The sequence below is a fragment of the Trematomus bernacchii genome, unplaced genomic scaffold (genome assembly GCF_902827165.1).
Source record: "Trematomus bernacchii unplaced genomic scaffold, fTreBer1.1, whole genome shotgun sequence".
Lineage (NCBI taxonomy): Eukaryota > Metazoa > Chordata > Actinopteri > Perciformes > Nototheniidae > Trematomus > Trematomus bernacchii.
Window position 1 is genome coordinate 6,707,693 of NW_022987564.1, and position 21,612 is coordinate 6,729,304.

At 40.2% G+C, this 21,612-nt stretch overlaps 2 protein-coding genes across 2 annotated transcripts; one reads left to right on the forward strand and one right to left on the reverse strand.

Moving 5' to 3' along the window:
* Positions 1-304: 304 nt before the first annotated feature.
* ndrg1a (N-myc downstream regulated 1a) lies at positions 305-13,822 on the forward strand. Its single transcript, XM_034124348.1, has 16 exons — positions 305-457; positions 4,991-5,065; positions 5,852-5,887; positions 7,741-7,846; positions 8,350-8,470; positions 8,820-8,882; positions 8,982-9,042; positions 9,816-9,902; positions 10,011-10,067; positions 10,181-10,284; positions 10,372-10,428; positions 10,532-10,583; positions 10,953-11,000; positions 11,442-11,477; positions 11,791-11,842; positions 12,336-13,822. Exons 2-16 carry the CDS (start codon positions 5,009-5,011, stop codon positions 12,542-12,544), a joined length of 1,146 nt encoding a protein of 381 aa, XP_033980239.1. The 5' UTR covers positions 305-457; positions 4,991-5,008; the 3' UTR covers positions 12,545-13,822.
* ccn4a (cellular communication network factor 4a) lies at positions 13,427-20,375 on the reverse strand. The gene is made up of 5 exons (XM_034124349.1): positions 20,097-20,375; positions 16,780-17,062; positions 15,700-15,954; positions 14,713-14,906; positions 13,427-14,612 (listed from the first exon to the last, which is right to left on the reverse strand). The coding sequence occupies exons 1-5, from the start codon at positions 20,142-20,144 to the stop codon at positions 14,313-14,315; spliced, it is 1,080 nt and encodes a 359-aa protein (XP_033980240.1). The 5' UTR covers positions 20,145-20,375; the 3' UTR covers positions 13,427-14,312.
* Positions 20,376-21,612: the final 1,237 nt, after the last annotated feature.

Consider the following 21,612-nt stretch of genomic DNA (forward strand, 5'->3'; position numbering starts at 1 on the left):
ACAGTGACCAAACTCCATTGGAAACATTGCAAAAAATGGAAAAGCAAAAGGGGGTGCTTAAAGGAACATAACGGGGATCAAAACAGTCTTATACGTTGCTGCAGTTTGGTAACATTGTGAGAGTTTAAATCATATCGACTGTTTTCGAGTATTTTACCCATGAGTCAGTGTCATCAGCTTCCTCATCGTGCAACCGCTGGAAAGAGCCACGCTGCAATACCAGTCCCTCTGCTGCTGCCCAATGGAGAGAGCAGAGGGGAAAGTGGGCTGGGCTGCACCCCCCCAAGGCTTTATAAAATTCCCTCATACATCCGCCTTGGTCTGCACGTTATAAACAAAGCAACGCTTCTGTCGCTGCAACACTTTGCGCAGTTTAAAAATACAACAGAAAGTTGTTCGTGGACTTTTTACATCACAGGAGTGATCATCCCCGGACAATCAGAAGTTTAATCCGCAGGTAGGTTTCGGCACAAAACCATATTTATCTGTTTTTTTCAATAGTTTATAAAGAACTGGGAGCTTACTTCCCGTTGTTTGTGAGTTTCGCAGCATGTCTGAGCACGTTACAATTCCTGTTTGGCAGTGCATGCAACTCTGAAATATCTTTTCAAATGTGACATTTTTATTTGAGCTGAAGTAATATAACTTGTTTACGCACATATCAAAACGATTTCCACCTAAATCAGGATTTTTTTTCTGCATCTTAATGAAATGCAAAACAAGATTTCACGTGAGATACAGTAGCCTATAGTTTTTTGGCAGTCTTTTTTTTTTTAAGTGTTATATATTTCTTACAATTTTTACAGATTGAATGTAAAGTAGAAAACAGCTGTTTGTATCATGTGGGCGGTTACAGGAACTTGATCATATCAACATGCTTTTCACGTTGCTTTTCATGTTTAAAGATCCCAAACACACAAGTCAAGCAGTAAACTCTTATGGCATATATTATTAAATACACTATTGCGTAACAAATCCACTGCTTTCTAGCCTTGATAGAAGGAAATAAACAAAGACATGCATGGGTGTTGGCAGGAGGAGTGTATAGTGCTGGCAGCTGGCTGAGTAAAAAAAAGGAAAAACATGGTAGTTTAAGGCAAATAGTTTCAATCTGCCAAAAATATAAAGCTCATCCTCCATTGTTACCAAAACAGCACTGCATCCTGAGTCCTGACCTGTTAAGGCTGTGTTTATTTGTCCAGCTTATGTCTTCAATCTTTTCCAAAAGCGCATGAACCTGATGGGCTGTAGTGCTACATGAGAATTCATTTCACATAAACAGCAGCAGCTGCTTGTTACAGTGAGGGTGTGATCCCTCCCCCCATCATGACCCCCACCCATCAATTTACAGTACCAATGGAGACATCCACATTTTTATATCTTTTACAATCTGAAAATGTAGGTCTGTGACAGCTTAGTCCGACAGGCCTGCTGCCGCCCTGCTGATATTTCAGAACCAGGGATTTTACAGATTAAGTGAGTTCCCAAAGATTAGGGAAGCAATCATTGTTTCTGCAGATGGAAGCCACGGGCTTGTGGATTTAAAACTATATGAAGGCCATGAAGAAAGGATGGCCTGGCCTTGATTCTGGCTCCGTAATATTGAGACTCTCTGTCCAAATCTAATCAGTACATATGTTTCTCTCCCCCAGAGAGCGGAGGACAAGTTTGAGCTCATGCTGTTTTGTAACTTGGATGTTTCTGGCTTAAAGGGGACCTGTCATGCAAAATGCACTTTTGTACGTCTTTTATACATGAATATGTGTCCCCGGTGTTCCAGGGAACTCACCAAGTGTCAGAAAACACAACCCTCTCTCTTTTCCTCCATACCCAAATCTCTAAAAACGGGGCTGCAACCGATCTGATACAGACTGATCCAGATTTGAACATTTCTCTGACGTCAGGACGGAGGAGCTGACCTATCAGGGGAATGAGAGGTTGCCGTGGCATGGTAACAGCATGGTAACACGACGCTCATAACTCGGCCCCTCCTTTGCAGGGGGGCGTGGTCAGCTGCAGCGCATGCAAAGACAGGGTGGAGGAGAGCAAAATAGAGCGAAATGAGGCATGGCTAAAATGCATGATCTGTTTGGTATTTTGAAAAAGAAAACGTATAAATATACCTTATTTTGGTATGGCCCTACAATATATTATTCAAATATAGCATGATAGGTCAACTTTAAAGTACTGTGTCATATCTCTGGATTTTCCATGGCAAAACAGGCTCTAGTTTGTTATAGGGTCCGCATCAGTGTTGTTGTTTTTCTCTAAGGCTCTGGCCTGTCAAAAGTAAACATTAGATTTTTTTAAAAGGTCTGCTTTTCAGAAATTAACAAATATTACCTAATCATGAGAGTTATGTTTATTGTCAAAGCTTGAAAGCCGTATTGATTATCAATGCCTGAGAGCAGCTAATCATGTGAGAGAGTTTATTGTCACAGGACTTTCAGTCAAAACAATATCTTTAATTCCTGAAGCCAGTATTTCCCCAGAAATATTCCAAAAGTCTGTATTATTGTGTTATGCGGTTGATTTTGTGCTATTCATTTCTGATACTCCAGAGCCTATATCCTCCCACTGTTTCCTGTTCATGGTTGCATAACACAGTCTCACTTCTGCCAGGCTGAAGCTGTTATAGTGAATAGTTTGTTTTCTTCCTCACAGCGAAAAAACCCCACAAGAATTTCAATAGGGAATATGCATGTAGGAACCGGTTTGTCTTGGTTAAATATAAGGTGTAACCGTTGTCAATCACTCTCAGCTGGCTTTGGTGTGAAGCCAGTTTAAAGAGAGCCCCCTGCTGCAGCCGCATACAATCCCTGTGAGAAAAAGATGCACTGCAAAACCTTCACATTGTTTTTTGGCAACTGGGAATCCTTGCTGATAATCTGAGACATGGCATACACATTTTTATCATTTGTATGTATGTTCAATATAGCAGTTGACTTGACATAACTACACATCTATGAGATTATTTTGAAACTCCTTACATAAGAAAGGTCAAAACAGCGACCCTCAAATCTCATTGTTTGGGATTAAGATACAGTGGGGTTATACAAAAAACCTCCCGCCCTTTCTAACTCCAGCCAGGTGAAACATTAGCTCAGCAAGGTGAACGGTTGGGGCCCCACAGCTGGTGTAAACAGCAGGTGACCTAGTTGTCCCTGCTAACAGGTGGTGTCAGTGGCCAAATAAAGATTTCGTTGTTAATAAGCTCTTTAGTCTGCCATACATAGAAGTGTTTGCAAATAGACTCTGAAATAGGCTTAGAGAATTCCCCCATGTTGATACTGCTTTCCCATCTGCATTTGCTAATGTGAAATTAAGTTGTTTAATTTCACATCAGTCATGAATGTGACTGATCTCACGTGGCTGTGGAATCTCAGTGGGAGCTGATCTCTTGTCCTCTTCAACAAAGCTCCTGCAGTGTGATGGCGGCCATGTTTTTCAAGGCCTCTGCAGAAAAATGAACCTGTTGTTTGATACTCCTCTTTCTCAGAGCTTTTGTGAGATCCGGCTGGCTCCGGTCTCTGTTTTCCCAGTCAGAGGAGAATGTGTGTGTGTGTTTGTCCAGGGTGTGTTCTGCCAGACATCTCTACATCGACCATGTAACTTCGACGGTCACACTGCAGTCCTGTAGGTCAATGTTGATTTGTTATCTGATATGGCTGAATGGAAAACGAATCAGGAGAAACTGTATAAGTATGTAACCAAAAAACAGTCAGTCGTTAACAATTAAACAAAATCCTTACTAGAGGATAGGTTAACTCAAACAGTTCAGCAATAATCTAACAGACACATTCCAAAAAGGGAGCCAAAAGTGCTGATCACCACATCTTGTACTAGGAAAACTGGCATAATGGCACATGCTGCAAATCTCCTCAATCATTTATCTCCAGGCCATGTCACCTGGGAGGAGCGTTACCTGAAGGGACACCATCACAGTGTGAGAAAAGACACGCGCAGCAAAGCGCATACCACGAAGAGAAACGGAGAGCAAAACAAATAGAATGTGTCTGGAAAGGGCAAACATGGCAACCAAGCAGAAACCAAGACAAACAGAATACAAGGAGCCAGAACGCCAGGAGAGGGATGAAAAGAGGCCGGGATGTATTGATGGAAACCCGGGTGTCTGTTGTTTCCTGTGTGTGTGGGTCAGTGAAGGCCTTCAGCCGGGGGGAGAGAGAGGAGGGCCGGCCCTTGGCTCTCAGGAGACCCCGGTGCCCTGGACAAAGAGCCCTTTAACCGGCCGTTTGATTTGCATGCAGAGCTGCAGCCTGTTTTCTCCCCTCCAACACAGCATGATGACCCACAGCACAACCCCTCTGTACTTTCTTATGTTATTAAATGTGCATTTAACCGTCTCTTTCTGTTAGTCTACCCCAATCTTCTTTCTCTTTTGAAATATGCTACCAATCTTGAGAATACTTGTTAGGGAGGGACTGCTTTAGTTTCAGTTCTGTGAGTCGTCTGTCTTTTAAAAAGATTGTGATCGAAGATTAAAGCCACAGAGTGAGAGTTATTCAGAAATCTGATTTATTTGAACCCATTACTATATCATACTTCCCCTTGTCTGTGTGATACCAGTCTGCTTGGCTGTGTATCTTGTCTGCAAGGTTAAGATTGACTGCGTGTCTGGATAACTGTTTTGGGCGGTTCTAAGGTGTGGCACGTTATTTGGTCAGCATGTTAGCGCAGATCACAGCGCCAGTCTCTGCATGTCTCTGTGACTGTACACCTTTGTGGGTGTGAGTGTACGTGCATGTGATATGGTCTTTAGTAGCCTTTTTTGTGTTGCCTTTGTTAAATACAAAAAACACACCCACCCCAAAAGTTCAAGCAATCTGTCATTTGATTGTGTGCAAGTTAGACCAAGCCTTTTTCCCCACACACTGTCCTGTATAACCTGAAGCGTTTTCAATTTGGAAAAGCTCAGACAGAAGTTGAACCAGTCACTCACTAACTGCTCTTATCTCTCTGACGCCTATAGGCTCTGCAGCTCTTTGAAATGGATGACATCCAGGTTGTTGAGTCCAAACCTCTGCTGGTCGACAAGGAACTGCCGGTATGTATTCTGAACGGAGCCAAGAACAACAGTGATTCACAATACTTTTCAGAAAACTGATCATCAATATCACTCGGCCTTGAATGATTCATATCTGACGAGATCCTTGTTTGGGTCATTAGTACATCTGTTGCTTCATATGAGAATGCACATTTCCATGAATAGCATTGATGTGCACATTTTGAATCATTTACTCTATATGACTCCTTGAATTCCTGATAAAAAGCTGAGCCACTGAATTGTAAAAAACACATTTTGTTGCTTCATTATTATGATGTGGAGAAATAGCTGTAATTGTTTGTTTTTTTAAAGGAGAAATAGCTTATTATGCAATATTTGCAATAAACTGCAAACAGTGATATACACTGATCTTCTATGTGTGGAAGAGTTGTTTTGATCTATCAAGTGCAGAAGTTCATTAGGAAATAGAAATAAAGTCCATTGTTTTACAAATAGCCATTTATAATTGTGGACCTGGACGGACTCTGCAACATAATATTAAATATCACACTAACACATTAACATTTAAAGATAAAAACTAAGATATTGCTATCACATGCTGATGTTTTTGCTTCAAATAAGCCAACCATTGTCCAGTTCTGAAGGCAGTTTGCTAACCTTTGTTCATAATGTTGAAATTATACGTGGTGCCTCATAAGACAGAGGTCATATAGATGTGAAAATACATTCAGTGACAGGATGGCGCCCTCAGGATATTAGATTATAGCATGTTGCAATGTAATCGCATTAGTTTTGTATTTTCATTACTCTGTTCTTTCCTTGCAGGGCCTGAGAGAGGCTGTGCAGCATCTCGTTGTCAAGGTATGTTTGCAGACATAAGAAATAAGATCCAGCATTTATTCTTCCCACCGGTTGTTAACCCAGCTTTATTATTTAAAGCCTGTGTGGAAAGGGGATTCAAATTACTGGTTGTATGTACAGATGTTTTTTATACTATATCTTATAGATTTAGCTAGTTTGGTACCATCTAGTGGTGGATAAAATAAATAATCTGCCACACATCAACAGTTTTTGCCGTTGCTCATCCATCATGGTGCTGACCTTTCATCCACCGTTTGAAGTACATATTCTTTCACTTTCAAGGGTTAACTTGCCCTTAAAGCTTTCTGACTGACTTTGGTGTCACACTGACAGGTAGGCTGACCTAAGTATACAGATGAAGCGTTGGTAATGGTTTCAAACTGTCTGGTTTTGGATTATTTGATGGTGTTGATATTGTGGTATTGCCGCTGACCTCCATAGTAAATGCACGTACATGATCACATGATGTGTGCAGGATTATCTCGCCTATGTATAGAGGCTAGGCGAAGTTGTTGATGTTTACATGTAGTTTACGCCACCTAGGGCAGATCCCATGCAGTCAAAACTGGTTTGAAAATCACTAAGTAGGTCATACGTGCAGTGCTTGAACTACAGGTCTGGTCTTCATAGGGACAATTTTATTTTGGATTCATTTCGCACACAAACAGTTGGATATCCAAATTAGAATTTTTAAAATATTATGTAAAAGCATTTTTCTTCTATACCAACACTGACAAATTGACCAGTATATTTTCACGACAACAATATGTTTCAGACAGGAAGTTTCAATCAATAATGGATATCTAATTTTAGAAAATCATTAATCAAATAGAATAAACTTAAGTATAAACGGCATTCAAAGTTAGAGTTTCTTTTTATTGAGATGCATGTTATTGTGCTTCCGGTTATATAATGTCAGTCACTGGCTGTTTATGGGGTATTTTTTACAGTGATTAAAAGTCTCTGTTTTGCTCTTAGCCGCTGTCTCCCTCATTTGCTCAGCATGTTTTTCCCTCTCATCACACACCCATACATACATCATCCCGTCAACACTAGTCAATGCCCCTCTGTCTGACATTGGTTGATCCAATTTAGGGATCTCCATCTAGAGTTAGCTTGTTTTGACCAGCCTGCAAGGCACCATGGGAGGCAGGGAGCTTAGGCCAACAGTGGGGTATAAAACACCGCTCTAAGAGGAGGGCTAAACAACTTTACAGGCTTACTAACATTTGGAGCTATAGCTCGGGGAGCCACTGCGACTACACCTTTTTCAGTATCAAGCAGCGTTAACGTCCTCTCCTGTAAACATGGTTTTGGATGATTCGGATGTGGAAATGATTCTTGCTGAGAATGAAGTCAGCGTAAGTAGACAAAAGGCTTTATTGAAACATTTGCAGTTTCCAGTAACATGTGGGATTATACTCCATGCTAGAATTGTGGAACAGGGGGCCGCAATGAAAGAGAATCGTTTTTATTATTGCAGCTTATTATTATTATTTGTTGCAGTTTGTTTGGAGAGTAGTTTTAATAATTGAAAGAAAAAGCATTACATTTTAATGGCATTAAGATTATACAATTTAAGAAGGCAACAATGAAACATTTATTGTAAATATGTGGAAAATTGAATTGTTTTGTGCAATTTGCATTTAACATGCAATTTAATTACAAGGATAACCATGGTACAGGTATTTAGGTTTGCACCCATAATTGTTGGATATTGTGTTGTGGTGCCAAATACTTTCAATTTTTTTATTTTAAATCCAAATTCCTTGATATATTTACTTGGAATGTTGTTAAAAGTGTTTCATTCACAAATGTTATGCTAACTTTGGTTATTTATTTTGCATCCATAGGAGCACGATGTGGAGACTCCTTATGGAAGAGTCCGCTGTACGATGAAGGGCGTTCCCAAGGGTGAAAGACCAGTGATCCTCACCTTCCATGACATTGGACTGAACCGTAAGCCTGGCTTCTTATTCAGCTGGATCTACGTGAAACATATGTTGTTGTGCCTAAAGCCTCGGGGGTGTTTTGCATTACCAAACCATATGGGACCAGATTATGTTTAGCAACCTGACTCTATATTCTTAGTTGTTTATTGTAATTATTTTGTCACTGTTTTTGTCTCTTTGCTGCACACTCTTATTATATTTGTATAAATATTTCAATTTTATTTTCATTATTAAAAAAAAAAAGTATTTTATTTTATTTTATTGTTAAAAAAAGTATTCTGATTTAAAAAAACAAAAACGTTTTCATTACAGTATCTAAACTCTTCCAAACTAACCGCCATATTATTGTGATAGTGTCAAATATTGTTTATGATAAGGCTCTTGCATGTTATACACAGATGAACAAGTCTTACACTTATTCTCATGTTACTTGAGGTAATTCCTGGTTATCGGCCAAGTATCACTCATCCACCTCAACCTCCACCTCCTTTTCCTTGTACTGTTTCCCAGACAAAACCTGCTGGGACACGCTCTACAACCACGAAGACATGGCAGAGATCACGCAGCACTTCGCTGTGTGTCACGTGGACGCCCCCGGGCAGCATGAGGGAGCTAACACCTTTTCCACTGGGTGAGCGAGGGACACAGTCACAAAAACACACAAACACTTTATGTATGTCAAGTAGTGTGACCTCTGACTCTTCAGCTAGGTAGATCACTGCGGACGTGCTTAAGACGACCTAATTTGTTGAGTGTGTTGTAGTGACAGGTGTTTGTCTCGTTCAGCCTAATCTCTGCTTTACTGATGGGACTTTGCTTCATGTTAACTCCACCTGAGCTGAACATGATATGAAAACAGATGGGGAAACACAGATGGCTATTACAAACTGATATCAACAAAACAGAACAATAAACACAAGTGATTAGATAAAGGCTGTTAATAATTTCTTAACTATTAATTTTTAAATGTTGTTTTCCAGATATGAGTACCCATCCATGGACCAGGTCGCTGAGACACTCCCACTGGTGTTGAAGCACTTTGGGTAAGTTAAGCTCCAGTTTTCACACTGATTCTTTACCCTCATATTCAAGAGTTTTTCTAACCTGTTGTCCTAACAGTTCCCTGTTATGTTTGACGGCAGGCTGAAGAGTGTTGTTGGAATGGGCGTTGGAGCGGGGGCCTACATTCTGACCAGATTTGCTGTAAGTCCCCCCCTTTCCCTCTCAGTCAGGTTTAATAATTATTAAATTAATCATTTCAGGATTAACAGAGCCAGTTAATGTTTTTCTACTACTTGCTGATTCTGGCACCGTAACACTGCCTATTGCTCGAGCCTGTTGAACCATAAAAGCCTCAAGAATGTTCCAGATCAGTTCAACACCAACACAGTGCTCAGTAGGAAGTCTCACTCTGTTGACACAAAGCTGACTAAGATACAACTTTTAACTCCTTGCTGCAGCCTCCTCTACCTAAATCAAATGTGCATCACTTTTTTAAAGCATTGACTTATTTAAACATTTGAATTGAACAGACATTCACTTTAAAATCATGGAGTAAGATCTGATGCAACCATGTAAACATGTTATCCTAAAATAAATTGGCAGAAAATGCTGTTTTCAGTCTGCATCAAACTGAATATCATTGGATTTTGGCCTGACAAACTTTTTTAAAGACCCCACCTTGGCCCTTTTATAACACAGAAATAACACATAGTAATCCAAACCATGCCCTGAAGAGGGTAAGGTAAGGTAAAGTAAGTTTATTTATATAGCACATTTTCAGACACATAGGCAATTCAAAGTGCATCATCATTAACACTTAATAAGAAGACAACAGGGTAACACATATTAAGATTTTTTTAAATACCACAAAACATTGGCAGCCTGATCCCAGAGCCCCCAGTTTTGCTTTACCTATGTATTAAGCTTAATGCAGGATTGTGGTTATTAATCATTACTGTTACTTTGTATTATAGCTGGACTACCCAAACATGGTAGAGGGGCTGATGCTCATCAACATCAACCCAAGTGCTGAGGGATGGATGGACTGGGCAGCACACAAGGTAACAGACATGAAGAACAGTTTAAATCACTATCTGAATCAACTCCAGAGGCTAACTTGAAACCCTTACACAGTACGTTAGCTAAATAGTTTTTATGTCTAAACTCAGATCAGTGGATGGACCCATGCCACGCCTGACGCGATTATCGGACACCTCTTTGGAAAGGTACAGATTTAAGTTATCTTCTGTTGCGAGGTATATTTTTACTAACCAGCTTTTTCTAGGTTTGCAGTCCTCAGTGAGTCTAACAGCTTTTGTGTGTTTTGTTTTTACCTCAGGAGGAGATCCACAACAACCACGACTTGATCGGAACGTACCGCCACCACATCATGCACGACATGAACCAGTTCAACCTGCATCTCTTTGTCAAGTCCTACGAAAGGTATAGAAAAACACAAAAAGTCAGCTTAACCTACTAAAGTTCATCCTTAGATTCAACATGTTCTATAACCTATGTCTGTCTCTGCAGCCGGAGGGATCTGGAAATTGAGAGGCCGATGCCTGGAATCAAAGTCGTAACCCTCAAGTAAGTTATCAAGCATCAATCCGTAATATCACCTGCTGCTTAAATTTAAAATGTAATATTTCCCCAATGCTTATTTGTAATTGCATGTTTCTTCCTTATCCAGGTGCCACTCACTGCTGGTTGTTGGCGACAGCTCTCCTGCCGTGGAAGCTGTGGTGAGTTGAGCAATCTTTTGCTAAATTAAAAACAAGGCTCCAGTGCTAATGATTAGACGAGTTACCACCGGGAAAACAACAAAACATGTTTTCCATTAACTGCAGTCACATGTGAAAACCAAAGAGATATGCAAGATTGCATTGTTAAGGAAACTAGTTTACCATGACTGTCTGAGGCAAGAGCAAAGTTGGGAAGAGAAACAAAGTGACACAGAGTAGTTTTAATCTGTTAAAAGTTTGAGATTGGTAATTAATGTTTTATTTCACATTGTTTTTGCATAGCAATGTATTCATTAAACGTACACATGTGATCCTTAATAACATAAGATGCATACGTGAACTTACCCTCTTTTATTTGTGCCTTTTTAGGTTGAGTGCAATACCAAGCTGGACCCAACAAAGACCACCCTGCTGAAGGTAAACAGGCCTGTTAATCTCCCTCCACCTCCCCTCCCTCAGCTTCATTCAGGTCTTAATAGCCTTGGTGGAAATGTTTCGGCTGATAAGATTCCATGGGCTCAGCATTTATCTGGTGACATATTAACCAGGGCTAGGAAAGCTGAAGAGGGGACGTGCGATTGCATATCGCCTCCGACGACGCAATCTGCTGCAGCTGACCTACTTGTGTTGGCCCATGGCAACCTTTTAATGATCTACAATCGAAACCAAATGGCTGTTGGAGCTAAAATGGGCACTATTTATTGGGGTTAACTGTTCAGGGTCTATAGGTAGCAGGGAAAAGGTGTGTTGAACAGGGGACTGTTGAGTGTAATGAGGGTTAATGGTGTGTGTCCACTGCTGTGGGAATGTACGAGCGCCAAAATGCTAAATGCTAATTCCTTTGTGTTTTCCCTTCAGATGTCTGACTGCGGAGGCATGCCCCAGATTGACCAGGTGGGTTTTTGTGTAACAGAGAAAAGCTTTGTGAAACATGTTGATTTTGCTGAGCACAGGGTCGGATAATGGAGTGTCAGGTGGACGGGTGGATGACATAAGGAGGATGCACTTAAGAGCTTTAGCAAGTGGCAGATATGAAGCACAGGTTGTAATCCTGTGTAGCACCTGCTCACCGCAGCTGTCATATCTCCGAGCCTGAGCAGTAAGCTGCTGGATGAGAGATTGAGGGTGTCAATGTTATGAAAACAAGTGTGGTAATTAATGACAAGAGGACTAATTATCTCCCTACTTGTGCTTTTTCTCTCTGCAGCCTGCCAAACTGACAGAGGCTTTCAAGTACTTCATTCAGGGCATGGGATACAGTAAGTAATCAAGACATCACTCACTCACAATGACCCATATACTCAACTTAGTCTTGGATAGATAAAGAAGTATAAGTAAGAATTGTGCATTTAAAACTAAAGTGTCTAAAGAGTTAAAGAAAAACATGTGGCTATATCACTATAATTCACTTAAAATATGGACGTATAAATGACCACTATCCCCTGATTGGATATTCATTTAATTTCAGATACACATTTAAAGAGCATCTCAAATTTGGAATTAGTCGAAATGAAACTATTTCTAGCTGTTTGGTAGTTCATTTACTGTTTAACTATATATTGTATTTTGTACGCTAATTATAGGCCTTTAAAATCTTAATCTGCATAGTAACTATAGCATTCAAATGTATGTAGTGGAGTTAAATGAACCACATTTTCCTTTCAAACCATGAAATGAATAGAAGAAGTAGAAGTACCTCAAAAATGTTCTTGACTGTGCATTTTGTTAATCTCCCGCCTCCTCTTTCCTCAGTGCCCGCTGCCAGCATGACCCGCCTGGTCCGCTCCCGCACCGCCTCCGGCTCCAGCGTCACCTCCTTCGAGGGAAACCGCTCCCGCTCCCACACCCATGAGGGGAATCGCTCCCGCTCACACACCAACGAGGGAAACCGCGGCCACAGCCACCTGGCCAACAGCAACGTGGACCAAGCTGTGCCCAAGTCCACCGAAGTGTCCTGCTAAGTGAACCATCGCTCTCCAGGCACCGAGACCTCTCAAGGTCCCTTCGGTTTGTGCTGCGCTGCCTCTAACTGACACACACACATTCCTACGCACTTGCACACCCGTGGAGAGGGCAGTAAGATAGCATGTGTTTTTGTAAAAAAGCACAGTGGACACTCACCTGCCGATTGTTCAGTGCAGGTGAGATGCCCCAATTTGAAAATAGAATGTCTTTTAAGTGAGAGTTCAGGGTCAACAGTAAGTCTGTTCTCAAACTCTGAGGGACTCAATTATTTTTTTTAAATAAATACTTCTGATCTCCTTGGTCAGATGAGTTTAAAGTTGGGGGCAGCGCAGCATTTTGGGACACCGAAGCAGAGAATGTGGAAGAAAGCTGTGGCTACTAGTACACCAGCTTGTACATTTATCCCTCATAACCCCGCATATATAAAAAAAAAAAATGTTTTAATTCCATTTTCTGCATTCTTGTATCCCGTTTTTATCCATTTCTACCATATTGACACCGCTTTCTCAAATATACCTGACTGTAAATGACTGTTTTCTGTTCTCACTGTAATTGTTTTGATCATTTATTCTTTTTTTTCTATGTCTGAAGAGTTGTTGTTTGTATGTAGGAGCAGATTTGTAGAAGTCGAGAGAGAATTGGAGGCACTTGGATAAATACAAATGGCTGTTTGCCTCACAACATTTCCATGTCATTTTGAAAAAGAAGGGACAGACTTCTAGTATATACAGCTAATTATATTGTTTCATGCCAGTATCCATTATCCTTGAGTTATTTTAACATCTGTTCATTGGTGGAATCAAACTATCATTTTTATTACATTCCAATGAGGCTGTATGCTTTGTCGTGAATCAAAACACTCAAACACAAAATTCAAACTGTTTTACATTGTATGCTTTATTAATGGATCATGGCTTAAGACAACAAGGTTATTTTTTAGTTTTTTATGATGATTTATATGCAATCAAGCACAATGGAACAAAGATGTGCCATGGATTTGTTCTTTTTTTAGACGTGATGCTCCTATGTGGTTGTGGATTTTTGGGTGAGTGAAGTGATAGGTCCACATGTTAACATGAGGATAACCATAGATCTTACCTAACACCTTCTACTCCTGTATTTTACTTGCACTACAGCTACATGTTGCTTTGTAGAACAGAAACACAGCTTTGTAAAGATGCAATGCACAACTGTCTAATGCTGTAGAGAAGCATTAAAATTACATAACAGTTTGTATTTATTAAAAAAATGACAATAAAAAACTTGTAACTGAACTTCCCTGATCTTTTCATTTTGCATTGGCTTTATCTTTGGCATATCAGTCCATATCTGTCTTTTAAACAAGTATTATATCGTACATTTCTTGAAATATAAAAGAAAATATATACAGTTACGCCTTATTATCTAAGTGTACATGTGCGTTTTAAGACAGACAATGTGTACTGCTCTTGAAAGCATCTCAAGAACATAGCATATGTTATGGCATATGCAAAAAGCAACATAAATAAATTAAGCATTCAATATTTCACACATCCACTGTCTGAATGTTTTCATTTGCAAAGCACTTCTTCAAATATTCTTCTAAAGCCCCTTATGCTTTATGAATCCAATCTGGAGACAGGTATATATATTTCATATTTACAGATTTTTCCAATAGGAAAAAAGAAAAACCGTAAGAAAATCCCTTGCATATAATCCATCTGAATACAAAAACACTGCATAAGAAAAAGAAGCCAGAAAAATTGAGAGAGGCAGGGTGCGCTGTTAGTTCATGACTTCTGGCTGACTGTAGTAATTCTCCAGCTCGGCGAAGATGTCGTTGGGGTTTTTGCAGCTGAGGTTGCAGAAGCAGGCCTGAATCCACAGCATCTTCCAGGTGAATCCCGTCCCGTTAGGACACTCAAACTCCACCTCGATGGTTTTGGACTTGTAGGGGATGCAGCAGCGCTCGTCTGTGCAGACGCCGCAGTATTTGGGTCTGTACAGCTTCCTGCTGGTGCAGCCGGAGATAGTGAGGTTGGAGGGCAGCTCTTCCCTGTAGATGTTCAGACATTTCTTCCCCGGCTGATGGAGGAAGTAGAAAGTAGAAAGATATTTTTTACAACCCGTTCTTCTCTTGCAAATCATCATTTTGACGGCTTAATATATTAAGCAGAATTGATACCTTGATGTGTTTGGTGATGTCGACCGCACAGGGCCGCAGGTTGCAAAGGCGAGCCTCTTTGACCAGCTCACACTGCTCGTTGGCGTTAGAGACCCTCAGGGACAGGCCGCGGTCGCACGACTTAGAGCAGGGGCTCCATGAGGTAGTCTGGGTAATGCAGTTCTTGTGCCAGCTCCTGGTCTCAGCTGGGGCAGCTGTATCAGCAACAAAAAGTGAGAAAAATTGATTAATTATTTTAAAAAACTGCTACAGTAAACATTTGCTACACATTTAAATGTATGTTTTCTATTTGAATAATGTTAAGCTTGTATTATTTTACAAAGAGAAGCACATGGATATTACACAGTCTCTGTTTTAATCCAAACAGTTACATTTGTGTTTCTCTTGTAATCTGGATCTGAAATGTATCCTTATGCAACACAAAGAGATCTTGTTCACATTGATCCCTCCTCAGCACTGCTGCAATAAATCGCTGGAAACTGGACATGACCCAAAAACAGTGTGAGGGCTTCCACAGGAAAGGTTTGGTTTGTCCCTGCACACCGTGTACACACACAAACCTTGTGATCCTCCTGGACTCACATAACTACAGATGTTTGTACTACCAATTCAAACACAGCTGCCCCTACTTTCCAAATCCAATTGTATCCATTTGCTATTGGAAAACTGTATAAATGATTTCTTCTACAAATATGTTCTTGTAAATTAGCAATAATCCTTTAGCAGAATTATCCAAACAGACATATGACATCAATAAGAGGCCATATGCGTTGTTTATTAAAATACTTTGCATTCCCTAGCCACCTCCAACCTTTTCTATAACATTATCCTCAAGATCAAATCCTTTTTTCCCTAGCATTACCTCGTTTTTGTGATCTCTCTGAGCATTCCAATTAATCTACTCGACATGAGAAGGAAATTCAGTTATGAGGAAAAAGTTTGCAAGTTAAAGTCCATCTTCATAAAGCAATAGAATACATTTCCTACCCTCTATTGCGTGTCGCAGCGCCGTCTTGCGTCCTCTTTTGGGTTCATCACAAATCCACTGCTCACAGCATTCCCCCCGAACTTTAACCCGCCGTGGGGTTTGGCACCAGACCCTCGGAGGCTGGGACTCCGTGCACAGCCCCACACAGCCGATGGCCCCGTTCACACACACACACTGGTATTTACAGCTGGGCCTGAAGCTCTGCCCGTTACGGTAGATCACGCCATCATGCTCACAGCCTGTTCCCCCCATATCTGACAGGGAATAAAGACAAGCAGTCACATATTATAGGCATGCAAACAAACTGCAAACAAAACTAAGTTAATGTCATTGTATTTCAAATACACATAATTAGGAATAAACATATTTCTAGAGGCAAAAATGTTTGACAATGTAGAATAAATTACTTTGTGTTGCAGGCTGATATCAACCGATTGCCTTGTTGTGACTGACACTGGGAATTATCTATTCTACTACATTTAGCAAGCTACTTATTGTAAAGAAAAAATGTGTAAAATATGAAACACATGTCGTTTCTAAAAAAGATTAAGGCATATTTTTGGCTAAGGATAGAGTCAAGTCTCTGGCAGTTGACATTTGACAAGGATATTATTAAAAGTAAATGTTTTTTTTATGTACGTCCATGAGTTGGATATATTTCTCTGTGCAACCAGACCAAAACATATGAAAGTCTTTTCTAAATTTGGAAGAATTTCAGTATGATTTATATCAGATTTTTGGACATGCAACAGCTGTCATTGTGTTTGAAGTGATTTACTATAGCATCAAACTGAGATATGCACATACATATATGCTGTAAAAATGCAACTACTACTGAAATAACAAATAATAATAAGATGAAATGAACAATTGTCTTGCATGCTACTGAATCAGTATTCTGGTCAAGTGACACCTGGGTTGTTGCTATGACAACAGATGTAGATATGGCAGCAAACACCTGCTCTACAGAAACACAATCTGGTCCGTGCTGTGGCTTGCACAGGGAATCTTAAATACATCAGAAAATGAACCTGCTGTGTAAAGTCTGTTGTTTGTCGGTTTTGCTGAGTGACACTTACATGCACACACTCCTTTTTCGTACCTAGGCTTGTCCGAGCTGTAGTCACAGTACAGTCCCTTGTGGTAGTCGCACGTGTCCGCATCGTTGCACACCTCCCCCACCTGCAGGGCGCAGGCCTTGCAGCAGTCACAGCCGTCCATGAGGAGGCTCACGCCCCGCGGACAGGTGGGTGGGGCCTTGGGGCACGCGCAGGGCCACTTGCAGTACTCGGTGCGGTTGTACGTGTCCACAGCTGCCGAGGTGACGGCAGGCGGCATGGCCGTGGAATTCTGGGAGTAGGCCTGGAAAGAGGAGAGTGGATCATTTAGGGACAGGTTAAAGAACAACTTTCTTTAAGATAAATGCAATTTTACCGTCCAGTTTCACTTAAACATTATGTTTTTAATTCAGAGTATGACCAATTGCCTTCACATTATGAAATCAATTTGCCTCTCATTAGTGAACATTCAAAGGAAGTTTTAGCTTTGGTCACACAAAGTAATAGGCTTGAGCGGCTACACTTTCTCTGTTTGTGCATCATCAAAACAACTTTTTTTTACATAAAGTTATATGACCACATGTGGTTAGGCAATATTGTTTAATATTTTTAATCCTGATTTATTAAAAGACATTGCTGTTTTGAGTAAGGTTGGCTTGGGAAGTAGCTGCTCCTAAGGCTCTCAAACACATAAGGTGGTGAACCATATGACAGCCTTCCTACGTCTGTTTCATGATGAGAATAAATCAATTAAGCCTATTAAAATGAATTAAACCCTCAGTGGATATAATCGTATTAAATCAATGGCATAGTCTCGTCTTGTACGTACTTAGCACTCTGCAAGTGTTCCATCATCGTATTTAGAATCTGCAACTGTGCTGAGCAGTAACAAAACCCTGCCAATGAAACTCAATCAAAGCCCCCCCCCCACAGTGTGTTTTCACTCTTACAAGCTGCTGTGTTAAGCCAAGATCACACAGTTAACAGCTCTGCAGCTTTTAAAAGCAGATGTTCTCACTGAAACGGGCCACATGAGCCCCGTTAACATGGAGTTAGCATCGGACAGAGAGTCTCAGCAGAGGACGCCTGTCTTCGGTCATTTAAAATGTGTTATTCTGACAACATATTCAATGTTTTACAGGCCAAATGTAGTTCTGCTTGTTTTGAGAACATGGTGTGCTTGAGAAAAAAGCCAGCAGATCATAATGTAGTGAGTGAGAGAGACACTGAGATTTGTTTTGTAAAAAGTTGACACAAGTAAACATAATTTAAGCTCATACGAAAGTTGTTGGGCAATAATGCAGAGGCTCTCAATTTGCATTTAACTCACATGAAGCGATATTCGCAGTGTTAATGACTAAGACACACTCGAGTTGTAGGTGACACCATGTTTATTATTATTGCCACAATGGACTAATCAGGGAGGCAAACACTACATTAGAGGTCCAATATTGTCTGCATTCTCATAAATCATAATTTATTCCATTTACTCAGAGCACTGCACCAGTAAAGAGCCACTGAACCATTAAAAAGACACGCCTGTAAAACAAGACACACATAGGTGCATGCACACTTTATATGCAATTAACTGCAAGGAAACACGCTTAATCATCTAGTGCAGGCCGAACCATATGTCATATCCCTGAGCTTGTTTTGTGCACTTCAAAGGTATTATTGTCATTAATAACTGCTGTGCATAGTGTTCAAAGCTAATGCATTTATTGTAATTGTAGTAATGTGTTTTTATTACATGTACAGCACTTTGGCTCGACCAAAAATCGCTTTTAAATGTGCTTTATAAATAAAACTTGATTTGATTTGATTTGAATGCAGATACATGAGTTTTGATCACAGCAGTGCCACCGAGCCCTTCCTCAGAAGAGTTATTTAGCAGGCTTATTCAGAGAGGAGGGCAGAACAAACTAAACACATCTCAGAAGCTGTCCATCACTCTAATAAGACAGGAGAGAATAGAGAGGTGGGTGTTTGCTAAGTTCATTATCAAAACATGGGGAAAGCCTAATGTAATCTTCTACCAATATCATTTTTCTTAACTAGGTTAAGCGTGATTTTATTTAAAAATAATTTGAGAACTTTTGAGAACGGGCGCAGTAACAGAGCAGTAAATGGGAGAAACCAGTATTTAAGAAAACTTGAGCTAGACTACAAGTAGCGAAAGATGCTAAAATAACTTGCTGATGCCAATTTAACACATTTAGGTATACTTCACACAACCCTTTAAAACTGTCATCTCTTCAAATGTTTTCCGGTATGCGCTAGCTGTCATGTTTTACAGATGGTCAGCTAAAGATAATGGTGATTTATTTTCTCTGTTGTCAGAAGTGACAAGGGCTGATAACCCTCCTTCTCCTGCTGGTTTGAGATGTTTCTTCCGGTCAGATCAGATGACCTCTGACCTGTGCACATGTATGAACGAACCCATCCCTAAGGATGTGGGTAAACACTAAAAAAGGGAGGGTTTTTCTAAAAAGGTCAGGGTGAATTAGACAAACTGACACAGTGGTACTGCTTTGCAACATTTCTCTACAAAAGCTTGTGGTACTTCAAGGGAATACAGCATTTTCATAATTTAAAATATGCTATGAAAGTAATACAAATGTGAAAAACGACATTGTTTTTACTGTTATAACATCCCATATTAAATAATGTATTATTATGATCCCTTTTTTTACCCATTTTTTCAATAGTTGAAACAGGAAAACGTTATTGAAGGCATTAAAAAAAGCTGTTTCCTATATAACCACGAGGGGGCAGTAACATATAACAAACGATGAGACGTGAATCTGCTGAATGGAAACTGCCAGCACCTCACACTGCAAGTTTAACCTCAGGGATGATTGATGACAAAACCATCTCTAGGGAAACATTTGCAGAGAATTGAGTCCAGGTTAGTCAGTCCATCCCATCTAGTCACAAGACAAGAACACTTTCCACAGGCTGCACTGACTTCTGTTTTGGGGCCACATCTACAGATCTACAGCCAACTTATTTTTGATGTCATTCCCTGAACTGATGTTGCCTTGAATAACAACGTGGTTACACAAACCGGCCAATTCAGCGGTACAAGCTATACAAATACTTTAAGGAATAAACAGGCTATTTTAAAAGTCACTAACACTTACTGTGAAGTATTAACACACTGTCACTGTTTTTTCCAGTAACACTGACACAACTTCATGGGCAACACATGCACAGTTCCATAATATCATTAACCACACTGCTGATCTGCATACTGAAAGTGCGCTAAGTGTGCAGATTGATTTCATGTTTTCAATATTTTTGGGAATACTTAATAACAAATCAGTCCTCCATCCCACCTGTTGAATCCCGGCTGCAATGAGAATCCACAACAGGAGCCAACTCATCACTGGTGAGGATCAGCAAATGCATTGAATCCAGAATTAGTCCCGTTTTAAAGCCTCCACGCGCCGCCGGCCGCAGGTGTGCTGCATCCTCGTCCCATCGCCGACATCTCCGTGCACCGCAGTCTGAGTTAAGAGTCCCGGCTGACGTAAGGTCTGAGAGGACGAGCCCCGCATACTTCAGACATCCAGGGGACGGGTTCTCCTCTTTCCCTCCGCTCCACTTTCACCCGATCCTCCTCCTCCTCAGCCCCGGTGTTTACAGGGCGTGTCTTGAAACCCAAAGACACTCAGGGCTAAACTGAGGTCCCTTTGACACATGTGTTACTGCTGCTTCATTTCAAATTAAATGATAGGCCAAGATTTATTTCGAATCTATCTTATACACTTGCCAATACACATGAACATAGTTTTGGTTGCTTTAATAGTTTCTCATCCCCATGCTGACCATGAGAGATCTTTTCAAGACATGATTTCAGGGGACAGCAGAAGAATCAGAATCAGAAACAGGTTTATTGCCAAAGGTTAGCACATACGAGGAATTTGTCTTGGTGTACATGGTGCATACATAAACACAGTTAAAGAAGAAAAAAAGTAAGAAAAAACAACCACAAAATAAAATAAAATAATCAAAACTATACGTTTAGATGTAGAAAAGGATTTACATGAAATCTGGATATACCAAAAAAACGCAGTATAAAATAAAAGCATTTGATTAATCTTTCCAAAATAATCCACTTACTTATTCTGTGCAAACATTCAAAAAGCATTATTTTTCAGAATAGTGCTTAATTCCCCCTTCGCTCCACAATAATATTTCTAAATGTGTGGTACCCGGTAAGTGAGTGTTGTTTTAAGAGGGACCAGAATAAATTCAACACATCATTAAGCCCACATTTGGCTTTATTGTGGATTGATGGTTTGCACATGTTTTACATTTTATTTAGATGCCGCCATGATATAACTGAGAAATCGGAGCTAAAGATGCCACTTCTTTAAATTAATTTGGACTCGAGTCACATGAATTGGGCTCAAGTAAGACTACAGTCACATTGAATGACTTGACTCTACTTGAGAACATTTAAAAAGGCTTGCAACTGGACCTGGACTTTAGCTATGACTCGTGACCACTTGTACTTGAGCCTTTTGAATGATTTGATACCTTCCCCAAGCCCAAAGATTACCTTTAACTCCATTCCTTACCAGGAAGTCAATTCTAAAAAAAAACAAGAACCACTTTGTATGAACCAATCTGAAATACAACTCTCTGCTGTATTGTGAATTGCAATCTACATATTGTTGCCTTTGAACTGTTACTCTCAAACAAGCCTCAAAGTGTCACTGGCGTTTCGTTTTACAGTCTCATCTGATTGAAGCTCATCTGTAAGCACTCTAAAATGACTCAGGTGTGGCCGATCCAAGAATGATCTGCACACAAATTGTTGTGACAAAGCAAATAAATAAACCCTGG

Coding starts and splice junctions, on each gene's coding strand:
- ndrg1a (XM_034124348.1), top strand. CDS start 5,009: ATGGATGACATCCAGGTTGTTGAGTCCAAACCTCTGCTGGTCGACAAG. Junction 9,043..9,815: donor ACATTCTGACCAGATTTGCT/GTAAGTCCCCCC, acceptor TTTGTATTATAG/CTGGACTACCCAAACATGGT. Junction 10,285..10,371: donor TTTGTCAAGTCCTACGAAAG/GTATAGAAAAAC, acceptor CTGTCTCTGCAG/CCGGAGGGATCTGGAAATTG.
- ccn4a (XM_034124349.1), bottom strand. CDS start 20,144: ATGAGTTGGCTCCTGTTGTGGATTCTCATTGCAGCCGGGATTCAACAG. Junction 17,063..20,096: donor TTGCAGCCGGGATTCAACAG/GTGGGATGGAGG, acceptor TCCTCTTTCCAG/GCCTACTCCCAGAATTCCAC. Junction 14,907..15,699: donor GCTGCGACACGCAATAGAGG/GTAGGAAATGTA, acceptor TTGCTGATACAG/CTGCCCCAGCTGAGACCAGG.